The sequence below is a fragment of the Acipenser ruthenus genome, chromosome 4 (assembly GCF_902713425.1).
Source record: "Acipenser ruthenus chromosome 4, fAciRut3.2 maternal haplotype, whole genome shotgun sequence".
Lineage (NCBI taxonomy): Eukaryota > Metazoa > Chordata > Actinopteri > Acipenseriformes > Acipenseridae > Acipenser > Acipenser ruthenus.
The window spans coordinates 25,785,678-25,812,860 of NC_081192.1; the positions used below are offsets into that span (position 1 = coordinate 25,785,678).

A 27,183-nucleotide genomic window follows, 5' to 3' on the forward strand; every position below is an offset into this window, starting at 1 on the left:
CAACTCCACTCTGTGTACATTCATTTTTGGACATTTACAGTTTCTTTTGTATATTTTAAAGCCATTTAAGCATAGCCTACTTAAATATCACAAGTATATTAACATAGCCAAAATTGTTGCATATACACCTGCCTCGTAATCTTCATATATCCCAGACTGTCTGAGGATGTACGAGTACACTGTAACATTGGAACTCGAGTCGCTATTGAAAAATATGAAATCTTTAAAAATGAAACAAAACTTGCTGGAAACGAGTCGTTTAAAATGGTCTGTGCTGGTTGCAAAAAAAGTAACAAGCAGACAAAACAGATTTTTTAAAAACAACCTTGAATGACATATTCAGCAACATTTTCAAGTTTTGTAAACCTTTAAAACTTACATGAATTAAAATGATTGTGTAATTCCCATAGCCTATTTTGCTGCCTTTAATCCCAAAATATTAAACATGGGAGAAATGTTAACTGCAAACCTGAAATGACAAAACCAAAGCTTTTGTGTTTTTCTTTATAAAAACAGAAATAATTTTTTATGAAGTTTTAAAACCACAGATACTGTCAAAATATTACCATAGTAAATGATATATCATCATATATGCCACTGGAGCCTATCAACCTAAAAAATAATAATAATAAAAAAACATTATATACGACTAAGCATAGACGTAAACATCTAGTGTTTCTCCCTCTGTTACATTGTCTAGTATTACAAAGGCAGAAATCAATACCATTCTCCACAAGCATCTGATGCAGTGTATCTAAGTAAGCAGTAAGCTCCTCAGAATTAGCAGTTGTAAAGCTCTGTGGGATAAAAAACACAGTTGCCTTGATCATCAGTGGCCTCGTCGCATAAACGCAAACAGACTCGGAATCGTTCGTTTTGCCATTTTAAATATTCTTCATGTGCTGCATACACTTCAGGGAGATACTCTCGTCTGAGTGTGTCACTGTTAGGCACGTCTCCACAATTGGGGATTGTTTTCATTAAAAAACGTTGTAATATTTCATTGACCAGGCCTTGTATCGGTATGTTCGTTGCACTAAAGTCTTACACTAATTCAGACGTGTTGACATAACGTGTTTCTCCACTTTCTGTGCTCTTTTTAAACAATCCTGTGATTGTGACATGTTCGGTAACTGTCTAGCCTGAACTTCAAGTTTGATTTTCTTGTTTTTGTGTACTGTGCTGTCAAGGTGCTTGTCAATAGTACCTTTTCTTAGATGATCCAAAGACACATTACAAATTAAGCAAAACAGAATCCCACCATCTGCATGCAAAGTCCCCTTTTCGTAGGTCTGAACGCGACCTTCTGTTGAAATAAATTGAGTTTTTTTTTTGTCAGCTGTCTGCATTGCTAATTTTAATCATACACTGCAAGCTAATAAATCAACACTATTTAAACAACCATTTTAAACCTCCCACCTCTAACTCGCATGTTACGTCATTGTACAGTATGAGAAATTCACCAATCATGAAGCTGGTGTTTGTTTGACCCCGTTGCCATAGTAACTGGTTCTGTGACACCACCTGGTTTCAATAAGCAGTACACTTAACACACGCAGAGGCACTTAGTAATGTTAGCACCTTTAAGTGAATATGGTTTTCATATCAAGCACCTCCCTCGTGGAATTAGGGGAGACAATTTAAATACATTTGCATAAATGCACATTATTAATTGTATTTAAATGACTCACACGCGGTACCTCTAGACGCGATTCATTCCACGCACAAGGTCGTATGCCACTGCTTAGTGAATGCAGCAGGTGCCCAAAGCACGCAGTACAGGGCTTTCTGCGTGCAAAACACATTACCGCTGTTTAATCCATGAGGCCCTGTATGTTCAATACTTATTAAAAATACTATCCAGGAGCAGAATGTACTGGTAATGTGTTTTTTTCTTTGTCAGCGTTAATGCATTATTCCACATCTTGCTTAAAACTGAAACAGATAAACAAACAACACGAAATGGCAACATAAATTGTGCTGAAAATATTGGTTTATTTATTATGATACTTTTACTCTTACAAGTATTCAAATATAAAAAAATATATATCACAAGATGTCTTATATTGATTGGATTTATTAAACAAGCATCATGACCTCACAACACTAGCAACCATGGCATTATGTGCCGACAAGCTATGTGTGTTTCAGCCTGGTGATGCTCCAGCTCACACTTGAAACTTAGTTAGCAAAGAGGTTCCATGAAAGCAATGTAAATCCCTGACCTGTCCGCAGCTGAGCCACTACAGCAGCCTGTGAGGCTTATATCTCGACACCCTCACAGACAGTGCAGTACCATCCATAAGGACTGAAAGACAATACAACCTGCAGTCTATCAGCCTCTTGTGTTAAGTGTGTCCACATTAACATAGGCAGCAATTATAGCAAAGGTGACATTTTTATGCATGTTTGTGATGGCTGAATTAGATCAAATGTTGAAGGAATATAATGTGTTATTTTTATCATGTACCGCATCACCATATAGAATTAACACATTTACTTTCATAAAGTCGAATGAACCTAGGGAAGTGTCCTAGTGCCAATTTAAAAAATAAAAATAAAAAAGTATCTCCTACATAGGACTTTATATCTCCTAGGTAGGACTTTTTAACTCCTACGTAGAAGAAATAAAGTCCACGTAGGAGATACTTTGTTTGTTGAATAATGTTACGTTAACATATTGAATTACATATCGCTTTGTAGTTTTCCATATACTTAAAGGAAAACTGATAAAAATTGAAAAATGTAACATTTCAAAATCTAACACTACTATTATGGCTTTCGGTAGACTTTTGCAATATCAATTTGTAGTTTCTTTGATTACCCAATGTTAGATAAAAGATCTCAAATAAGTTTGTATAGTTTTTATTATTATTATGTCTCAATCCTAAAACTGATGCAAAACTTTTGGCCATAGCTGTATGTTACTTGCATATAAATTATTTTTGGAAGTTGTGCGGTACACAAAGTAGTAGAAGCCTGCTTTCAAATCCCAGCTCAACCAGTGAGTCACTTTTATCACCTAGGGGTTTAAATAGTTTCTAAATGCTAATAATACTTTCAAGGGTACACTGTTGCATAATATTTTCCAAGGATTTCATTATTTTGTAACCTCAATATCTCCACTCTTTCTTAGAAAAGTCAAGTCTTTGCTTTACTCAATTAGTTATTCAGGTCAGTTGCATTATGTCCTATAGAGCTGCTCAAAAGAAATACAGTCGGCGCTGTCTAATTGTGATACTGATAGGATTTCTGCTTAAATGAGACAGTACTACCCAATGCTATTTATGTAGGAGGCTGTGTGGTCCAGTGGTTAAAGAAAAGGGCTTGTAACCAGGAGGTCTCCAGTTCAAATCCCACCTCAGCCACTGACTCATTGTGTGACCCTGAGCAAGTCACTTAACCTCCTTGTGCTCCGTCTTTCAGGTGAGATGTAATTGTAAGTGACTTTGCAGCTGATGCACAGTTCACATGCCCTAGTCTCTGTAAGTTGCCTTGGATAAAGGCGTCTGCTAAATAAACAAATAATAATAATAATAATAATAATAATAATAATAATGTCATTTAATTGGGACTTTGTTTAATTGGGATACAATATTTTCAGATGATGTACGGAGATCAGTTTGCGTAGCACAGTGATTCTGTGATTACGCTGTGACTTGCAAAAATTGCGTAAACCACGTTGGAGCTGGAGTCTCCTGTGGTTTCTCAGGCTGCTGTTGCAAAGAAAGTTTGTGTGTCAACATCGCAGATGTCTTGCCTTGTGATAAGATGAGATTTCATTCATATTAATTTCATTTAGAAATAAAAAACAGCGATTAATTTTGTTTAGAAATAAAAAAATGATTTAATCATAATGTGATGTGATTTCATTCTTTTTCTTTCCATTTAGAAATAAAAAAAACAGTAAAAGTACTTCTCTCTTGCGCATTTTGTAAATTATGAATATAAGTGTGACTAAGGTCCTCTCAAATGCCTCTCGTTTAATTGGGGCAGTCGCTTATTCTGGATATTTTTACATCTCCCGAGGCTTCCTGATAAAGCAGCGCCGACTCTGTGTGTGTGTGTGTGTGTGTGTGTGTGTGTGTGTGTGTGTGTGTGTGTGTGTCTATATATATATATATATATATATATATATATATATATATATATATATATATTTCTCAGGTGGTATCGAAGAGCTCTGCATACTGGGCACCCTCATAAAGTTAACTCCTGCAGGAGTAGTGATCTGATGATGTAATAGCTAAGCTTCCTGTACTTAGCATACCCTTACCTAACTTTTGCCCATTAATAAACTAATTATAGAAAAATTGTTTAGTAAACATAGACAAGTGTATTTGCCTGGATGAGGGTTCGCTTCCCTGCTTTCAGCCTAGGTCCATTAACTTCTCCCTACTAGTGTCGATATTACCCACATACACAGACGTTCACCATCCTATGACCCTCTATCGTCTCACACAGAAGTCAATTGGTATGAAAAGTACTGTAGCCCTCTGTCATCTCTCCACCAAAGTAAAAACTCACCTCCCTGCAGGACTGCCACTGCTGTCCTCGCCTTCCCACTGCTCATTCTTATTTTTAGGCACAGGAGGCTGTAACATCTCAGCTGCCAGTGGATCAGCATCATTCTCCTCACGACCAATCCACTCTCCTATTACTCGGGGTCTCAGCAGAGATGAGTTATAGGCTCTTGGGTCCTAAACAAAGTATGATAACATAACTGATACCATTCAAGAGACAGTTGGGGAATGAGATTCTTTTCATTGTACATCTTGATGTTTAGCAGCATGTCTACTGCATGTCCATTAATTGTTTACCAGTATAGTACCTTCACTATTTACATTTTACTCAAATGTTTGTTTTTATAAGTGTTAAGCATTATAGAACACCAGGATAGATTAACACATTTCAGTAAAGGCATGTTTTGGTAAAGACATCAGTAAGAAATCTAAGTTAGTTTAATTAAAGGCAACCACTGTATTTCTCCTTCATTTACAGCATTGCACCTGCATCTCCTGTGACAGTGAAAGATGATAATGGATTCTTCTCAAAAAGCTCAAACTCAGTTAAAAAAAAAAAAAAGAAATTCTAGAAATACCAAACCTTAATCCATCAAAACTTTATTTAACCTTTTGACGGCCTGTACTGCTGTACTGTGAAATCCTGATCGCTTACACCGGTGGTTCTCAAACTGTGGGTTGCGACCCCAAAGTGGGTCACAAGTACCTTTCAATGGGGTCGTGAATACTTGTACAATTTTAAAAGGGACATCACTTTTTGTGTAATTTACAGGTTCATTCTACCACCTATTTCATTTAAGAAACAGGCACGTTTTATTGGTACGCTGTTGATTTTGCTCACAATGAGTCACTCGCTCTCCCTGCCTGTGTCTGAACTGTCTGAACTCTTCATGTGAGACAATCGGTGGAAGTCGACGCTAAGGTTGAAGGGTGTTCAAAACACGTCTGTAATAGAAACGGTTATCACCGATAAAGATTATAAATTAACTGTTTTCTGAAGAAAAGTGGTGGAAATGGGAGTTGCGCTGTAAGCAAAAGAAGTGCAGATAGTGCCTCTTACTAAAGAAGTGCAGATAGTGCCTCTTGCTAAAGAAGTGCAGATAGTGCCTCTTACTAAAGAAGTGCAGATAGTGCCTCTTACTAAAGAAGTGCAGATAGTGCCTCTTACTAAAGAAGTGCAGATAGTGCCTCTTACTAAAGAAGTGCAGATAGTGCCTCTTACTAAAGAAGTGCAGATAGTGCCTCTTGCTAACTTTTGGGTTTCTTTGTGTCAAGAATAGCCAGCGCTATCATCTGCAACATTGAAAGCACTCTTGCCTTTTTTGTCTACGTACCTTTTCGCAGGTTTTTCTGCACTCACTTTACTGAAAAACAAGTACAGGGCTCTGTAATAGCAATTCAATAATTGATAATTTAATGTTTATCTAGGTTGATTAGTTCTCTTACTAATAATATTTAATTGACGTGTTACAAAGATTGAGGATTTACTATGAACACACATTCACGTGCAGGCACAAGGAATTGTTAATCAATAGTAGTATTTTATTAAGTAAGCAAATAATAAAAAGAAATCAGAAAAGTCAGAAAGTAAATATCTTAGTCTCTAAGCACAAAACACAATTCAAAACCTCTCACTGCCTTGACTAGCAGTCAATTGAAATTGGACACCGCCTGTCTCCTTGCTCACACACACACACACCCACATGCAAGCACAGCCTCTACTGGTATGATGCAGACAATCTTAGAATATATCACATTAAGCTTATTAATGGTATATAGATTAAGGATATGGCAAGTTTACTTTTAAAGAAATTCTTCATACAACAATATGAGGTAGATTACTTATAGTTACTTCATCAAGTTTCATTAAAAGTTATTTCACATGCAGCAAACTAAATAATTAACAGTTCAATTCTATGTGAACGTGTTACAATTAATTAATTTAGTTCCATGAAAGGAAAATGCAACTGGAATTATATTCAACAGTTCCTTGAAGCTTAGACTTTTGGTCCGCTGTTTTGGAAACTCAATCTGTTGAAGTGTCCAGTACAAAAACTCTCCTCTCCGCAACGAAGTCTTCAATCCTACATTGGATCAAACTCGGCAACAAAGCTTTCAATTCTCGATAGAATCAACAAACAGCTGCAACAAAGTCTTCAGTCCTCTGTATAGGATCCACAACAGCGCCTGTCCGCTCTGTCCTCTTCGCTGAATCTTTTAACTACGCAGGTAGCAGGGCACAGTTTCTTTTGGATACTGTGGTTTTAGGTGTACAGCAGACCTAGACCTAGACTGGTTTGTCTGATAATTCTCTGTAAGTTTTACGGCAGTCCTTCAGCCAGGCCTCAGTCTCGTTGCTTGTGGTCGTTGACTCACTTGCAGCTTGCTTCCTTGTCTTGGGTCTGTTTTCAGGCAGAGTCCCGTCTTGATTCCGTTTTTAGGCAGAGTCCCGGAGTTGCAGATTTGCTTAGCATAGTGACAGCACCTTGTTTAGCATTTGATGTGGAGCGCAAAATGTTCAGTTTTGCCTGGATATTTATAGTCTTTCTCACTCTGCTAAATATTCACATTCATGAGATAATTTGTGTCCTAATTTGTGAGTTTTAATGTCCTTTTCCACTGGGACATCGCTAGTTTATGTCTTTCTTACGTCAAAACGATTGTTGTTTCACGTGTGAATTATCTGTACATAATCCAGTTCAGGCGCCGATCCTCTAATCAGTAGGTCACATAGTTCAGTATGTCTGCCAGGAACCAAGGGGCCCTTTTTCTTAAGACACAGCAGTTTACTCTTTTTCCTACGACACAGCAGTTTGCTTTTTTCCTAAGACACAGCAGTTTCATTAATTAGTCCAGTTATATCATTAATACACATTCATGTATTATTATATTCAGGGAATATGTCCCACAGCTCACCACACCATTGAAGTGCAGCACAGCGCCTATTGAGTTTGAAGGACGTATTCATCCAAACAAGCTCACCCCCATTAAGTAAGTAATGCAAAATGTTTTCTTTTTACTGCTGGCTATAAAAAAATGTCTTGTGTTTGTATTGTGAATTAAAAATAATCAATTACTAAATATTAGTGTTGTTGATACTGTTTTATTTATCAATTCTAACTAATCTGTAATAACACATGGTATTGGGGTCCAGTCGTAATTCTTTTTGTTGTTGTAAGGGGGTTGCAGTGCAATAAAGTTTGAGAACCGCTGGCTTACACATATGTATATAACAACATACATGTTTTTAAACCTGCCTCCAAACCCAGTTGGCTACAACACCCAGCAAGATTTCAACTCAACCCATTGATTTCAAGCATGGCAGTGTGTTTTAAGTGACCACAATTTTTACAGGTTGCACAGGAAGGTAACAGGTCATTGGTAGGGCTGTATTTTTTTCTCTGTAAAAAATGCTTATTTCACAACATTTCACAGTTAAAAAAGAGGTATTTCAAGATCTTTCACGAGTAAACATAATAATTAAAATCAGAAAAACATGCATGGTCTCACTCAAAATTGATCACTACAACATACATCATTTTCTCCTAAATTACCTGAAAAACAGCAAATGGAAAATTGCAGAATACAGTGCACACCGTTTACAAGAATCACTGATATAAGAATCAACCGCATATAGTGATCAGAACCACTGGGACAAAATCATTCCTATACTATCCCATGTAAAATAATTCGCTTGTAAGTATCAAGCTATCCGCTTATAAGAATCATTTCGGGGCAAAGTGACTACATGTAATACAGTACTGAATCAAGTGTGCTGACGTGTACAACCAATAAAGCTGTTTTTGAATTTGAATTTGATCACATCTCACGTGATTAGGCACGTATGCAGCATGGATCATGCAATGATGCAGGGAACACTGGACAAGTTTGTAATCAAACAGTGACTGCGCCACTGCATTGTGCAGGTATGTTTTTTGTGTTCTCTGTTAGTGAAAATTAGTTTCAATAAAGTGAATACACATTCATTGAATACATACTGAGCACAGCAGCGTTACTGTGTGACTTGCATATAGAGGGAGTGGGGTTGCGTTACGGCGTGGTGAGGAGGAAGAGGGGAGGAGGAGGAGGAGGAGGGGAGGGGGGGGGGGGATTGCAGAGATTTGCATCTCCGCTTAATGAAAAACTGTGAGATTTGCATCGCAACAGAAAATAAGTAAGCCACAGATGCTTAAATGCAGTGGTAGTCCTGACAGTAAAATACTGTACTGTAATGTAATTTTAATTCAAAGGCCATTACACGTAATACCGCAGTGCAGTTAAACTAGGCGTCCTCATGAGGCGATCGCTTCTCAAGTATACTGTAGTAAAATAGGATTCTGCAGCCTTGAGTAAACATAATCGTGACCATATAACAAGTTGCTTACCCACGAGGACTTGTTTTGATGTATTGTCCTCAGTGATTGAGCACCATTAACATTTGTATACTGTATTTAAACTGCTGATGCGCGGAGGCACGCTTTTGCTAATTGTAATCATATCGGTCCGCTTTTAAGAAACAACCACTTCTAAGAATCAAATCGTTTGGGACAGATGTGATTCTTATAAATGGAGTGCACTGTATTTTGTTTTTTTATGTTCACCTTTTAAATGCATCAGTAAATTATCAAACAAAATAAAAACAAACAAATGTCATTTACCAGAAGCAAACTAAAATGGCTGCCAGGTTCCTGAATGGAGTGTAACAGGTAGTTGTCAATAAGGCATATGTTTGTTGTATTTATTTTTAAGTGATAAAAAAAACCCCTAGATTTAATAGAAATAGTGAAATCCTTGGTAACCGTGAAAAAAATACACCTAGTCATTGGTACAGTAGGAGAAACAGTAAAATGACGAGACCTTACGTCAAAGACGCTGAAAAGGTTAAATAAAGCTTTGTGTATGGCCTAATGTCTTTCAGAATCACTTTTAAAGTGGCAATTTGGAATCAGATCAGATTCCTGATTTTAAACATAAGGACAAAATAAGCTTTGTTCCTTTACTTACTCTTACCGTCTACATTTCTTAAACATATTTGATAAAAACTGCTCGTCAATAAGGAGCAACATTTTACCCTAATGAAGAGGTTAACATGCACATAAAGCACTGTGAACATCAGTCATGAATAACAATGACATGTTTTATAACAGTACTGTAAACAGTTGCCGTAAACCAATACAACACAGTCCACAGCAACAGATTATATTTTCTTTATTATCTTTATCCCTCTGTGTGTTGCTTAATATGATTTAAAACAAATGAAGATAAATACCTTATCTATTTTAGTTTCTAGACATTTAACCCTTTCTAATTGCTGTTTAAGTTATCGATTTCAGCACTCAGATTAAATAAGAGTCAGGCTCCCCCATCAATATACATGCAAGGCAGACAGTATGTAGTATGAATTGTGTAATTATGGTCACTTAGGCTGCCACTGCTTGACTAGTCTTCATGGAAATTCAAAGAACTGAAGGTGGCTTTGCAGTAAAATAAACATATAAACATATGTAACCCAATCATTAAGTAACAGTTACTGGGTGTACAAAAAGACACCATGTTTTGGCCAGTGAATGATACAAAAATGCATTTATTAAAACAGGATGCATAAAATGTTGATGCATAGTAGTGAAGCCATAAAGATTTTTGAAGTGGACAAATGAAGCACTATTTTTATTTTCGTTAAGAATCTTACAGCAGCTCAGAGCAGATACTGAAGAATATTACACACAGCCAACCTGTTGTGTGTGGTGTTTTTTCTAGATCTATGTAAAACGCTAGTGTGACATAACATATGGAAGTTCATGCTAGATGGACAAACTGATGCCTCCACATTATCCTATTCACTGTGGGATAGGCATTCCCAGCAGGGGATAATAGACATCCTTTATAATCAATAAGAAGTCATTGGTGATGTTGCATGTATGCATGAGAAGAAGGTCTCTTCTGGCATGTTAACTGCAGTACACAATGATGATGATGAGAGAACTGATATACACATTAACCAAGAGATCCCAATAATAGAATTCTCCCAGAAAATGTTTACTCTCCTGTGGTTCAATGATAAATGTAATTATCACCAACACATTGAATACATGTACCTTACCTGATCACTTTCATCAGAGACAGCAATGCCTGCAAAACAAGAGAGATTTATGGAAAGCTGCTTTTGAAAACAGCGTGTAAAACACCCCCCACCTCCATACACAAGCTGCCACCAAAGGGAAATAAATAAATATGTGCTTGGATGTTAGTTTTTTTAACCGCTTTAAGGCCGTTACACAACAGGCACGATGCGACAAGCGAACTTTTGGTCTGTGTCGGTAAACATTTCCAATAGAGTCCGGTTCCGTCTGCATTGTAAATTTGTTCCCGTTGGAACCCTTCTTTTTATTATTATTATTATTTATTTCTTAGCAGACACTCTTATCCAGGGCAACTTACAGTCGTAAACAAAGATACATTTCAAGTATCACCGTACAAGTAATAATACAATTAAGAGCAAGATAAAAATACAATGACTTTGGTTCTAGCAAGTACAAGTATATGACAAAATACAAATCAGTAACGAAGCAGATAACAGTGTCAGTGATAGTTACATCAGGATATAATTAAATACAATGAATTTTATGAAATCCTCATGAAAGTTATCAGCAGCTGACTGATCTGCGCTTAACTTTTCCCCTTGAATGCAGATCTCGTGGATGCTGTGTCGTTTTTTAAACTGAGTTAGTCATCCAGAGGAAGCACTGAAATCGCCCTCCATCCCCAGCGCATTAAAAAAAAAAAAACTTGGCTTGTTTAGCACAGATGAGTCCAGACACTGGCGTACCTTCAACTCTTTGCTGGTTCAACCACTCCAACATTGCTATGTCCAAATCCTCATACATTGCCTTTTTCATTGATTTCCTCTTAGACAACCCACTCGAAGACGAACTACTCACATAGGAAACCATCTCCTCCTTTTTCTTTTTTAAATCACATACTATCTGTTCACCAATTCCATATTCAGCTGAAAGTTGCTTTACAGTGCTACCTTTTTTCTAGCTTCTCATGTATTTCAATTTTTTTTTTCCAATCGTCAAAACCACACGTTTACTCGCAGCCATGCTTGCATTCACAATGGCACTGAGTGACTGACATTGACCTACCGCGCATGTGTACTGTTATGTATATAATTTTTTCTGCAGGGAGGGATAATCTGCAAACTGGATAATCCACCCATGGATAATCGAGAGTTGACTGTATGTTGAAATATCGTCAGAGAAGACTCTCAATTTTCAGATCATGTTGTCGAATATTTACCAGTCTTGATCAGAGTTTTGTCAATAGCAATTTTGTATAGTTTTATAGATCTGGCAGTTTTCAGACTTGTCACATGCATCTGTCTCGCTTCAGGTGTGTGTGGTCATGTTGCTGGGAAAGTATCTTGTGATTGATAACAAATCACATCGCATCTGGTGTGTAGTGGCCCTTACATTTACATTACCTTTTTTACTGTACATATCTGAGATTTCAAATGCAGTGTTCATTATAGTAAAAATGTTCTTTAATAAAAAAATTAATTACATGAATAAAAATAATAAATCCATGTCTTGGAGGAATTGTTAAGACAAAATATTACATATAGAAATCAATATATTCTTCTATAAATGCCATTCTTATTATATTTCAATTATTTAAATCATATGTCAAATTATTTCAAAAATGTTAATTCAATGACGTTTTCTGATTACAGTTATGTGCTTTTGTAATGACTCAAAATAATTATTTTTCATTTTTTTCAAAATATAAACAGAAATCAATATCTTCTGGAGGAAAATCAATTATTGGTTTAATTAACATTCAAGTAAGACTGAAGACTGACTTGGGAGATGATGTTGCAGAACTGTTTGTTATGAATTCTCTGCATGTTTCCCACTTTCTTACTGTGAAACATCTGACACAATTCAGTACTGCTTTTATCTGACACCACATTCATTGCAGATTCAGTGATCAAGGAGCTTGACACGGCACGACTGACACATCATTTCATTCACTTCAATTGACTAATTGAATGTATCTATATAATCTCAGTCTGTGTAAACATGCATCATATATATATATAATGGCATGTGCTTAGAAGAGGATTTTTAAAGAGTGGAACTGTTTAAATGGCTGACTGCTTGAAGCAATGCATCCAATATGAACTATAAAGGACGTAAAAGCTGCAAAGCAATAGAAACAAAACAGGTGTATGCAAATAGATGCATAGCAATAAACACTATATAATGTATATTTATTTATTGTTGCAGGCTGCCTTACTCTAAAATTATTTGATAACATTTATGTCTGGAAAATGAGCATGTTTCTAATTTTTGCACCAGTGTTTGTGATTACAAAGTCACAGATACTTTACAAGGCCTCATTGTTTCTTTGGTCATAATTAGCTAATATAAGAATCCACTACACATACATCCATTAACTATATAGGCCTCAAAAATGCATCTTTTTATAGAAGCAAACATATTCCTTTCATTTAAACCATTGTATCTTGTACTGCACCAAGTTAAAGCAATCCCTGTTTGCAGTTCTTGCTTCAGACAGTCTTGCACTTTCATGGTCATTTCATCTGGAAAGTTAAATGATTCCGCCTCCCCTGGGCCTTCTTTCCTGTCAGTAACCAATTAGCTGCCTCCTTTAATGACTGGCATGATGTGCAGACAGTAAGATAGCTGATGACAAAGACACTGCTTGAGTGAAATGACCTAGGGAAGTACAAGTGTAACAGATTTCCTGGAGGGCAAGGATAGCAAACCGATAACTTTTTTTTTAGCAAACTGAGAACTTTATTGTTTTATTTTTTTTTTACCTAATATAGTAAGTTTTAATATGTTTGTGATATCATGTAATTTTCCCCCTCAAACTGCACATTTAAGACGTATATAGTAAATGAAAGTACTTAGTTAGCTAATTAGCTTGAAACCTCTTCCCCGATAACATGTTTTTATTGAGCACAGCACACAGTGACACGTGATGGACAAATTTTGTAATTAGTATTTCTATTAAACAAAATTGTGGTACAAGTGGTACTTTTGTGTAAAAATTGTCCCATGTAAAATGGGTGAATAATGAAAGTGTTAATCGTTGTGTTCATTTGGGACCTGTTTATTACCACTTTATATTGGCTTTGTATAGGTACTACAGTAGAACAGTAACTTTGAATATTCTGCATGATATCAGCTTTTGAGACATTGCATGCTTTGCACCCTTTACAGTATCTCTTAAAAAAAATTAAAAAAAGAAACACCTGGTGGACACATTTTTTAATTAAGGGAATTTGCTAATTAATCATGTACAATATGTTGATTTATCATCCAACTTTCATATCACTTTAATTAAAATAAAACCTGCAAAGGGTTATACATCTATGAAACTAATTATGGATGTAGGCAATATGAAGACTCCGCACAGTATGACAGTAAACTGTACAGTAAAGGCCAAAATGTAGTGCAAGAGGGGACAGCATCAAACAAAAAAGGGGGTTAGATTTAATCACAATTTTAACATCTCTATAGGGGGTAAATAAATTTTAAAAAGCCTGATTACACACATACATACTGTGTATAGTTTTTACGAGAAGCGCGTAGTATAGCACACTTACAGCGCGACAGATTCTCCAGTGCCTTTCCAAGCTTTCTGCTTTCCTGAAGGATGAGGTTCAGTTCCTCAAAGTCACAGCTCTCTGGTTTAGTACTCCAGTCCCAGCCAGGATGCTCTATTGACCTTGGTACTGAAAATAAAAAAAAAGCCGGATACAAGAAACATAGCCCTCATCATTAAATTGATTATAATGAAATGTCATCCATATTCATCAGGATTTAATGCACAATACTAGTTTTTTCTTTCACGTCCAGGTACACAGTGGAGCCTTTGAGTATTGCTGATGTTTTAAATGTCTAATCTGTGAAAAACTGATTCAGCAATAGATAATATGCATCAACATCTTTAAGGGTAAAATATCTGTGAACCTTTACAGTTACCGGTGAAATTGGCAGACCATGAAAAGTAGATATTAGATATTAAGGCATTAGTTATTTTTCAAATACAAAAAATGTTGTTTACAAATGTGACATTTGACATCTAACTAGGTGTAAAGTAAATTCATGTTTAATTTATTGTTATCTTCTGGAGATCAATCGCGTCGTTCCAATATTTTTTTTTTTTAATTTTTATTACTCTTTAACAAATGGCTACATTTGAATATTTAATTAAATGTGTTTTTAGCAAAAAAATAAATACATATAATTTCAAAAACGACATTTTTAGTTATTTATATTTGTGTGTTGTTGAAATCACTCCTTGACAGACGCTTTTTGATTAAAAAATGTTGTTCCTTTCACACTGTAGCTGTAATCAAGTACTTAAGGGTTTATGTAGGCTCCCTTAAACTTTGTTAGCACGGTAAATTTGCAGTTTTCATGTTTGTAATATGCTGTCCCACACCTCATTAATGCTATTACCTTTGTACTATTTCTGCCTGAATTACACACAAAAAGTACAAGACCTTGACAACCTATTATTCAGAAATATTACTGATATAAAATTTGATATAAGCAATGCGGCTACCAAAATTTGCTGAGAACCACTGATTTAGAGTGTATGTATATATAGTGCTTAGAGTTTGTTAAGACACACACAATACATTTCTCATTGTGGAAGTGTGGTGGGCAATTCACGGACACAGAGACAAAACTTTATTTGTAATAACGCACAGTTGCACCGATTTATTTTTACCCGCAGAGGGCGCTGTTGTCCATGGCCTGAATACTGGCAACAGTAAACAGGACCACGGGGTTACCAATACTGGTATACAGTCCAGTGCACCTACAAGTGTCCAAAAAAAATAATGAAAACAAAAGGCGAAAGAAAAAGGGAAAATAAAACAGTAATAAAACAAAAAAATAAAAGGTGCTGCACTTGGCAGCGTTACCCCGACCGTCGCTATCTGTACGGTCCGGGTCTCTGTCCTCTGCTCACCCGTTCCCTCAACCTGCTCGTACTATTTGGGGTTCTGCCCAAGTTTTTCCCCGCTCCTAAAAATTCCTTTTCTTTTTCTTTTTAATTAATTATTTGGTGTGCTCGTTCTTCTCCGGCCGTGCTCAGTCCGGCAGCAGAGCTTCCGCCATCTGGCTCGTTTCGTCTTAGAGGGGCAGGCTGAGGGAACAACAGAGCATTATCTTACAGGGTCAGCAATTCTCAGCCACTCAGAGAGAGGGAAAGCCAACACACCCTCTTCCCCACCTCTCCATGTCACTGCCATGACTGACAGGCAGATCTACGAGGCTGCTGCCCCCTTCCTGCAGTACCACGCATGTGCCAAACAGTCAGCACAGATCTCGCCCCCGTTACACTCATCAAAAGGTTTGTCTAATTGAATTGCTAAGTTTCTTTAATATTGAAAACTGAAATTGACAGCAAACAGAATTCAGAACAGCTGATCATTATCCACAACAGAAACCCCAATTTCCAGTGTCTGGTTGGCCAAGAATCATTACAAGACATTTATTAAAATTCTATTTACAATCCTCATTGAGAGCCTAAAAGAAGGTGCTAAAACATCAGAAGCTTGCTTACATGACTTTGATTCCGGTGAAGGTGGTGATATGTTTGATACAGCAAGGTCACTCTTTGACTTTTTGGGCTTTTTGGGATTTATCTGCCATGGCTTATCATAGCTTCTGAAATCCCTCCTGGTCCCTTTGATCTCTGAAATGTAAATGTGGATGTGATTTCATCAGTTATTGATTTACAAAGGCATTCAGTTTCAACTTACAAAAGTGAAGTATTAATAACTTGTGAATAGCTAACAGTTATGTGTTGGTTTGGTAGGTAATTCGCCCAAGATGAAGCCAAGTCTAATATATATTTTAACCCTTAGCGGTCCATTTATTTAGCGTGTCTCAGGTCCAATATATTTTCACACACACAGTTTATTTTACATGCGCTGTTTAAAAGTATTTTTTTCACAGTAAAACAGGTTTAAAGGGCACTGCATATCAACAGGACACTCAGTACTGCATCTCCCGCCCTGCCCCACCCCTTGTTCGCTGTATTTTTCACATACCTCTTTATAGTCATGCATACTGATACATCATCTCCTGATCATTCATTTTATCACCAAACGCCTCAATAATGCGAGCAAAGTCATTATTTTATTACTATAACATCTCAAAAAGTTCTGCAATGTATTTTCGGCTTCTCTCGGCTCCTATCGGTCTCACTCGGCCATTGAATGGTTTTCTTGGCTTTTTCCGGAGAAAAAACGACTAGAGCCCTGTGATTTATGTCTTTTGACCCTGTCCGACATCGGACCGGAAAGGGAAAATTGTAATGTCGGACCTGGTCCGACTTAGGACTGCAAAGGTGTATAAATATATATATATATATATATATATATATATATATATATATATATGTAGTAAAAGAATCGCTGCCACACAGGTTCGTTGCCCCTTGAAAACACGACCCAACACACAGGAATGAATTTTTTTTTATGCGCTGACGCGCTATATTTTTAATAAACAACAAAATAAAACAAACACAAAATAAACACCTAGCTCTCTACGAGCACTAACTAAACTTTCTGGAACACCCTGACTACAAGTGGGACGGCTAAGCCGTTTCCCCCTCAGACAAAACACCAACAAACAAAAACCACACTGGTTTCCACTGCTTACGTTTTCCTCTTGACTGCTCGGAAGCAGAGCACCTCTTCTGCCTCCTTCTACTCAGCAGCCCTGAGCAAACTAACTGCTATCTTTAAATACCCTGCACCTGGTTCTAATTTAACAATAGTTCCCAGGTGCAGGGGATAATTAATAATAAAACAATTAACAAATTTAATTAAACCATAAAGGAAAACAATTAAACAATAAAGCCAAATAAAATTAAATTAAACGAATGTGCATTCCGCACATGTTTTCCTGCAGGGAGGATTTAACCCCCTCCCTGATGTCTTACAATATATATATATATATATATATATATATATATATATATATATAATTATGCTGCTGGCACTTCTTGAATTTATATTGAGCATGCAGATTTAGTTTTTTTGTCCATATTTCTACAATTATGTAAAAAAGAACAACAGGACATCATTCTCAATGGGCTTCTATCACTGTTACAAAACTAGTGTCAAACATGTTCAGTTAAAAGTGTGCAACAGCTATTTGTTTCTAATTTTATAACATTGACAGTTTCCTTTTCCTTTAAAAGCAGTGGTGAAAATGGTGCTTTGGCATTAAGACAGTAAAGTGCTCCACGTGTCAAAGGGTAAATTAAAAAAATGAACACATGAATTCCGCCCCAAAGTCAATTAGCTCGGGACCGGGACTTGATCTTTAAACTTAGGGACTGTCCCATCCAATTAGGGACGGGGTGGTCACCCTAACACATACCCACTTTCAATTTAAGTCAGCATGCCTAAACAGACCACAAAACCAGCAGGAATTTTGTTGTAAGGGGGAGCTTTTATTTGGATACAATAAGAGGAAGTGATTTTTCCTTGATTACTCAGAGCTCCTGTGAATTGTGAGTGATCATTTCTTTATCTTGTTTGTGTGAGCATGTGAATAAAAACATCAAAACAAATGATTAAATGTTGAAAAAGAATATGTACATCGTAGGAAACAACTATGGTTAAACTTTTCATTTTATACTTTTACACTACTGCAAATAGGAACCAAGTCCATGATTTACAATATTACATCAAACAGCAAAAGTCCAGCAAATTCTTGCAGCGAAAGTGTCAAGTAGTGCAGTTAAGAATCTGAAAGATGAAAGCAGAACACACCTGCTGTCCCGCTCTCTGCCCACAAAGCCGCAGATCCTGACAGAGTTCTTTGGAGCTTGCTCGGACTGCCTTGTTTAGTCTGCAGGTGATTGATTAGAAAGGGAATAGGATGATCTGGGGTCTCACTTATCAGTTTGGTCATCATTTCCTACCAGAGCAAAATGAACAACACTCAGAATGACATGGACTCTTTTGGGATGTTAAACACAGTAAAGTAAAATAATATGCCATGGTTACAGGAAGCATACATCCTCATCAGAGGTCCCCTAAAAAATAAAAGGCATTAGTATTTTAATTACAGGTAAATTATATGTCATTGCAGACCAAGAGAAGTTTACACATGTGACTTCCACACGTCTCCAAAGTCTGGCACCATAGGAAACCGGTGTAGCAGAAGTTCATAAATTCTAACATGGAGCTGGAACATTCTTCTAGTTCAGCATTTATTTATACAAATTAGATCAGTGTAACTCAATTTCTGTGGTATTTTGTTAATAAAGTTTAAAAAATGTCAAGTAATCAAAAGTACCCCATAGCACGATATTCTTTCTTTTTTTATTTTTTTTTTATTTTGCCCAACACAAATATAGTACTTTCATTATAAAGGCTATGTTCATTTTTTCTGGTGCCACTTTATAACTTGTTTCTCTTGTTTTGTAGAAATCTATTCACTGGTTTACTGATGACACCCACATGATATGAAATGGTTGTTTATCATGCTCCAGAAATCCCCCGTGTCCAAGGCATGAACCACTGGATCTATGCAAGATGGTTGATTGTGGATACTTCGGAGTCAATAATCTTATTTGTATGACATATCAGCGTTCATGTAACATAATAAACCCCCCTATGGAGCTGACTTCTGAGAAATGCTGCAAGTGTTATTGCCAGGCTGGCATTTTTAATGATGAGTAAAAACGTTTGCCATTCGCCAACACTCAATAAAACCATGCACACTGAGAAATGCATGAGTGTGTAGAATGAATAGAATGTTAACAACATGACTCAAGAAGACAACGAGAACATCTGCTTTATAATGGGTTAATAATGATACTGGTATCCTGAAGATGAAAATTGGATAGTGAAATACTGATACCTTAATAACAAGCAGAAATGTAAGTAAATACAGTTTCAAGGTATATGCATTGAAAGTACAATATATTGTTGTTGTCTGAAGAGGGTCTGGTGTTGATCTTTAGCTTGGATTTGGGGGGAACAAATATTCAGGTTCAGAGCACCAAAAATAAAGGCCAAAGAGCGTCATCATCATAGACGTATTTGTCTCATGAGTACAATGGGCTTCAGAGAGCACTGTGAGACAGCCAGAAGGACCACTGTTGCAAGTATGTCCATAAATAACAAACTTGTGGAGGAGGCTGTAACTAACAAACTATTCCCCTTTCGGTTCTTGAGTATATACCTAGGGCACCTAATGAACGGTCGTGGAGTAACCTGTATAAGAGGGGATTCTGATACAGAGAAAAACTATTACAATTACAATTCCACATTAGAGCAACATGACTCAGAACCACAGAATGTAAACAGCAAAAAAAAGGTAAAGGGGGAAAAAAAGAACATTTTAAGCAACTTTCCCTTTAAAATATGTTTATATTTTTAAATATACAGGTCAGCATTTGATTACTTTTGCTGGTAAACAGCTCAATCAAATAAAAACAAACTAGAAAAACTTAGATGACTTTGAATGATAGTATGTAAGTTAGCTTGGTAAATCTGCACTGCAGTGATGCTAAATTGAGTTAAAAATAGAGGATCAGTCATTGCTAATAGAGTTGTCCTTGCAAAAGTTGCATAATCAAATAAGATCCAATTTCACTGTACGGTAATTGGAAGTTTAGACGATGATAGCTGTGTCAAGCTGGGAAGGTTATCCTTGGAAATAGCATACTGTGTATTTAGCATTCAAAGTATAAAACAACCTAATTCACTTAAAATCCACTCAAGTAGAATGCAGCATGACATTTGAAGATTGTTTAGGCTCGTTAGAAAGTTTTTACATAGACACTAAGAAATCCAAGGACCATCATGTTGAGTGCAGTTTATGCAATAAATGTGCAATTCTGGATCACGACCTCAACTTTTTAACAATATGACAATAACATATGTCAATATGGATTTCTCAGACAGCACTGGGAAGGCAATCTTCATATTTCAGTAAGATATGATTGGAATCACCTATTGTGAATCTAAAATTACAATGGTGCAGTATGAAACTATTTTTAAAAGACAAGCAAAGCTATGAAATTACACAGTTGAACTTACATAATAAAACCTTATTTTTTATTTGTTTATGTATTGCTTTGCTAAAATTAATTTAATTATTTCTGTCACATTTTTGCATGAAACATCTTAAGCCTGACACTTGCAGAATTACCAAAAAAATCTAATAAATCAAATAAATAAATAGAAAATGCACCTTTGAAATTCCATTCTTTATTACTTTCATTGTACAGAGGCACACTTTGTGAGTTTTCTGGGTCCTTCCTTAACTAGAAAACTACACTAGGTATCTTGTGTATCATACAGTAGGGGTTGCATTTTAGTGCTAAAAACAGCAGTAAGCATCCTGAAACTGCACTTGGTGATGAAAAATCTTTGGTCCCATTAATCCTCCAAGCAAGGAGACAGCCACGCAAAACAGCACAACACCATTACATTGCATCCTTTCTATTCACACATTTTACTTTGACCAAAAGTTTCTGAACAATGACTGAAGCAACGATGACTGCATTACAAAGGGATACAGTACAAAAAAAGCCTATCCTAACAGCTACACTGTAGTACCTTTACACATAGTCAAATCTTTTTTTTTTTTTTTTTTTTTTAAATATGCAATAGTTTGGGGATATAAAAACCCTGCTTTGAGATCTCAGTGAATGTTACAAATTACCTAGTTGCCCTTGAGAAGATGAAACACTGATGCCTTTTTTTGTTCACACACACCTAAAGGGTACATACTGATGTCTTGTGTCTGCTTGAAAACGTGTTTTGAATAGCCATTGTTAAACTGTTTCTGAAAGACTCAATGCAACGTATACTGTACAGTATATTCTCCAGCCCAAACATTAACAGAACTCTCGATTCCCAGACCGTGATTAGCACTTGAGCAGATGACACACAAACTATAGGTTATTTTACCTAGTTATGTTACAATGGGAATGTAAAAACACTTCCAAGGAACTACACTGGAGCATCACTGAAGAGGATTCACCCCACAGTAATTACCAAAAACCAAATAGTGACATTGGCAGTAATGCCATCCTTAAATTGTTTTTATATTTATTTAAATGATTCACTGCAGCAGGATTCAGACTAAAGTATGAAAATAAAACACACATGTACTGTTTAAAATGCCCGGGAGGGGGCTATGAAATCCTCAAAAGGTTTATTCAATGGAGGTACATTTAAATATCCGTGAGGACAAAAATAAGTACTTTAGGCTAAATGATACTAAAATCTCAAATAATCCAAAATGATTAAGCAGAATGATGCTTCATAAATACACAGTAAGTGCATTGTATTGCATTTCAATAAACTGCTCTGCATTGTGTATTACCAAAACTTATCCAAAACCTATTACCAAGTGTTGTATCCCTAGTATTGAAAATGGTATCTTATAACGGAGTGAACACAGATTATGTACAGAGTGGTTTGTTCAGTTCTCTAGGCAAAATGAATTTGTGTTTCAGAGCACTAGATTAGTTTTACGGAGATGGATGTGATGCCCTGGACATCCTTGTAAAGAGGACAATTCATTCCATTGGGGTTCAATATTAACATTTACATTCATTTCAGTATTGTAAGGTTCAGATGTAAAAACAAATATACCTCCTCTACCTCCATGTTTGTGTGCCTGTCTTGTGCACCAGTCTTGTATTGGATGGAGTTTCCCCCTGATCTTCACAAATACTTGAATTAATTGAATATAATGTTATGTTTTATGGTTTCCAAATGGGTTTTTAGAAAAGTAGATGTCCTGACAGAACACCACCTATGTAAAGTTATTTTTATGATTTTTTAACCACCAACTTCAAATGGTTTCTTTCATGTACACCCATTTGCTCATGGTACATTTAGAAGCTCATCGGTTCAGGAACATTAGGGCAGCATTCCACGTTGTTTGCAGTGCTGCCAAAGCAGCAGCTCAGCTGGAGTGTTTAACTGTGCTTTGAGCAGTGCATGCTTCCCAGTGCCTGGGTTGCTTAGCGGATGGGACAGTTGGCATATTTTTCAAGAATACAGCAAGGATGGTGGGTCAGAGAATAAAAGAGACGTAATTCCCTGTGTGAAATCGTTTGTGACAATAACATACTGCAGGCATTACATACAATACAATTAAAGTGACAGAGCCCTTTAGTTGACAAGTCACATATTAAAATTATTTTGATCTGCTGACACTGCAGAATCAGATATGAAACTGTTCTCTGCTATCTGTCAGTTTAGTTTGCTCCTAATTTACGATCAGCCGAAAAAAACTAGATGCACTCCTAAAAGCCCAATGTGTTGTGCTAAATAATTGCCTTATTGAAGACAGCAAACACCTGCTGCACACAGCAATCCAGGAGAATAAAACAATAAGTCTGCAACTAAAATCACTTCAGACATTGATTGATCAGGAATAAGGAGCATGCATATTTGTTTGCATTTTAAACACCTCTCATCTCAAATTTGCTAGACCGTGCATTCTTCTTGAAGCTGTTTCAAATTACTGAACTATCAGCGATAGTTTAAAATAAGCTTTTTTTATTTTCTGTTGAATCAAAACTGCCCAGTTATGTTTTAATTTGTGTTTTGCTTTTCATCAAGAACAAAGCTGCATTTACTAATTTCAAACATAATCTTATGAAAATGTATATTTCAAGGGGAACTTTTGATGCAGCGCAAGGCATATAGCACATAAATAAATAAATAAATAAATAAATAAATAATATGATCCTTCTTAATTTTAATTTGCAAATATTACTAGACAAAGTACTGAGCAGGTAAAGAAGCCTATTTTAGGTAAGATACTCTGTAATATTGTTAACATGCTACTGAGCATTATCTGAAGTTTTATTTATTGATTATAAACTTTGTTTATGATGTGTGTTTTGTGTTGTGAGGGTCAACAAATATATACCCAAATCACCTTTTTTTAAATAGTTAGCACTGAAAAACCATCTTGGTGCTATCTTTTTCTCCTTCTAAGTTTTTTTTATGTTTTATCCATACACCAACATATAACATTATCCACCAAAACATGTTAGGAACATAAAAGTAGGTGAAGGGTCAAATATCTTTTATAATTAAAACTTCATCTCCTGCAATTTGTGATAAAGAAATGAGCTGAAGATGAGCTGGCCTCACTGTCTTTTCTGTTAACTCCTTAGAATTCCAAAGCTGAAGCTCAGTTTGGTTATTGTAGTAATCAGATATGTTTGTAAGTTCGAAAAAAAAAAAGAAAAAACAACAAGTCAAGGTTTCAAGGAAAAGGGCTTTTCTTTGTTCTGAGTTTTGTCTAGCCTGTCATAGAAATGAAGAGCAACGAATAACGACTGGAACTGCCAGCTGCTAGTAACATCCACAAACACCTTTAATGATTAAATAAACTTGGAAGAAAACTCAAATATTGTTTAAGAGACTTAAAAAGGAGCTCCATTAACCACGGTCACCATTGAAGAAAAGGAAAGGATGAATTAAAAATCAGCCAATTTTACTGGAAGCATATTTGTTCTTATTAAACAAAAGCCTGAAAGGACACCGGTGTGCTGTTTCGTCACACACTGTATGAACGCTGCAGATACAAATAAAATATTTCTCCAATCAAACTAAAGAATCAAAAAGAATGAACTTGGGGATGTAATAAATGTATATTTGCAGAAAGCTTGATGTTGTGAAATGTAAAAGATGGTGTGGCACATTGCATTTGACTATAACGTTTCACTTACTGTGTGCTTATTACAGGATTAAGAAGACCCTCTGTATCTATGTGCACTGTTTTGTTTTTAATTAAAGCCACTGATCCTGTGTCTCTGCCAGTAAGTCAGTGCCTCAGTGTTGGAAAGCATCCAGATCTTGAATATGCAAGGCATGAAGGGCACACAGAACTAGAAGAGATTCTGAGATGATGAATGGGGAAATGTATAAGGGAGATACATTCCTGAAAAATGATAGATTAAAAATAGACACCAATTTTTTAATAAACGACAATTTTAACTCAACGAGTCTCTCGTGATTCATTCCATCAGTGGTTTAGTTTCTGTCCAAAGTAATCATGTGACTGCATTTGACACACATGGGCTTATCTCACAGTCTATTAATCACAGAGTCAATTACAATAAATCTCCAATTAGCTATGCCAAGAAGCAACTGGCATGTTATAAAGCTAACTAACGGCCACTCCTATGTGGTTCTTCGATAAAGCCACAGACAATGTATTTATTATTTTTTTTTACAACTACTGGGGCAAAATGAATAGCTCCAGGACAGACCTGCTGTGCTGTGTGACCACCCAAATGCAAGACACCTTCATTCCAAGATGGAATGATCAATTGGGCCTCTGTTGAAAACAAGGTACAGTATTGAATAACATGCTAAAATTGAATTTCTACATTTGTAACTACAACAACACTTTATCAGAAAGTGACCACAGTCTCTATAAAGAGAAAAACTATTTCTGAATAGCCATCATGGGTAACACTTACTTTTCTAGATGATGCAGTTAAATTGATGCACTTCCCATGTCACAAGCCTCTAGTCACTTCAAACCATATATACATAGGTATCTATCAGTACCGATCTGTAATTGGGGCTTTTCCTAGTTGCAGTTCCAGATCTGCTTTGACTTGTGAAGCTGTACTCTTAAGTCTTTTTTGATAACAACTCGAACCGTATGCAATTGATATTTCCTTTTTTTAAATATTTATTAGTACACAGCTATGGCCAAAAGTTTTGCATCATCCTATAGAATGAGCTAATTTTGCTTCATAAAGTGGAATGAAAACTGGTAATTATGTTACATTAAAGGGTACATAAGGACCTTTTTATTTTATTGTGTTACATGTTCCCATGTGTTGCTACAACTGTTTACGTAAGGTGTGTGTATTGTTTAAATTTTTTTTTTTTTTACATTTTGACCACTTTTTTAAACTTTTCAATTGTATTCCCTGCCTCCAGATGACTTCCCATGTACCCGCATGGACCTCTCAGAACTCCATTTTCCATCATCCTCCTGCTCACATAAGTAACTGAGACAGATTTACCAGTGAGCAGAAGGATGATAGGAAATGTAGTTCTGCGAGGTCCATGCGGGTACATGGGAAGCCATCTTGAGGCAGGGAATGCAATTTAAAAGTTTAAAAAAGTGGTCAAAATGTAAAAAAAATAATAATAATAATTAAAACAATACACACACCTTATGTAAACAGTTGTAGCAACACATGGGAACATGTAACACAATAAAATAAAAAGGTCCTTATGTACCCTTTAATACACTGAATTACATACCACTTTGTAGTTTTCCATATACTTAACGAAAAACTGACAAAAATTGAAAATGTGACATTTGGAAATCTAACATGAAATACTTTACTACTATTATGGCTTCCGGTAGACACTTGCGATATTGTTTTGAAGTTTCTTTGATTACATGATGTTAAATAAAAGATCAAAATTATGTTCATATATTATTATTTTTTTATTATGTCTCAATCCTAAAATTCTAGATGATGCAAAACTTATGGCCATAGCTGTATTAGTGAAACGTACAGGTAATTTATTATAGAAACTGAAAATGGATGTGTTTGAGTGGTGTTTATTTTTATTAACTGAAAATAACCGATTTTGCCAAATAATAATAAAAAAAAAACTGAACTAAACAAACAATAAAAAACCATAAATTCAAGCCCTATTTAATGTTTCTGGATTTTATAAACGTTTACTAGCAGTAAACTAAGCAGAGGCGTTTACATGCTTAAAGGTGGCAGCCTTGTTTACAACACTGTATACGAATTAAAAAGATTACAAAAGTATACAAAGTGTATCTGCCACAATATTTTGTAATTCTTTTCTAAGGCTGTGTCCACACTGGATCTGTTTAGAGATATGTTTGGTGTCAAGTGTGAACAACAAAGTCCACTTGAAAAACTAACTGTACTGAGTCCACCTAAAGTAGTGGTCTCGGTCCGTTTGGCAATCGAACAGAGTTTGATTCGCTTGCTAAACCTTAATGTGAACAACTACTGGACTCTGTCCCTTTGTACCATACTGTCCATTGACTCCAATCCAATTTTTTAGGATTTTTGTCATTCAAAAAATCAAAACATTTTACTGGATTTGGACATTTCTTGGGATCAAAATAGTCTATGATCAGCGTGTGTTCGTCTTCGCCGCTCCCGAGTCAGCGCAGGGGTGGTAGCGGTGAGCTGAGCCTAAAAATAATTGGATATGCCAAATTGGGAGAAAATAATAAAATAACGCGATTACTAAATTAAAAAAAAAAAAAGAATAGTCCATGATGAATTTTAGTCTACACTATTAGATGGTTAATATATTCTGTTTAAAAATGCTCTGGGTTTAGCCTCATATTTCTTTTTGAACATTTCTTGCTAGTGTCTTACCTCTATTTCTTAGCCTGTGATTATTCTGTCAATCAGTATCAGACTAAATTATGTGAATTTGTCTCATGCATCACACGTTATTGTTTTTTAATCAATTCAGGAACCGTGGTGACACAGATTGAAGTGTAATTTTTTTACACCTTGAAATTAATTTTTTTTTTTTTCAAAAGATAAAAGGCCCAGAGTTCTGTGGAAGTTAAATTAATTGTCA

General features: G+C 36.0%; 1 protein-coding gene across 7 annotated transcripts in view; it reads right to left on the reverse strand.

Moving 5' to 3' along the window:
- Positions 1–27,183, reverse strand: part of LOC117399457 (uncharacterized protein C8orf34 homolog) — a 142,718-nt gene that overhangs the window by 102,288 nt on the left and 13,247 nt on the right. For all 7 annotated transcript variants that reach the window (XM_059022238.1, XM_033998622.3, XM_059022235.1 and 4 more), the window contains exons 2-6: positions 18,358–18,505; positions 16,134–16,265; positions 14,161–14,289; positions 10,624–10,652; positions 4,528–4,700 (exon numbers count right to left, since the gene is read on the reverse strand). In XM_059022238.1, coding sequence (XP_058878221.1) covers positions 4,528–4,700; positions 10,624–10,652; positions 14,161–14,289; positions 16,134–16,265; positions 18,358–18,505 — 611 coding nt within the window. The remainder of the gene's footprint in view (positions 1–4,527; positions 4,701–10,623; positions 10,653–14,160; positions 14,290–16,133; positions 16,266–18,357; positions 18,506–27,183) is intronic.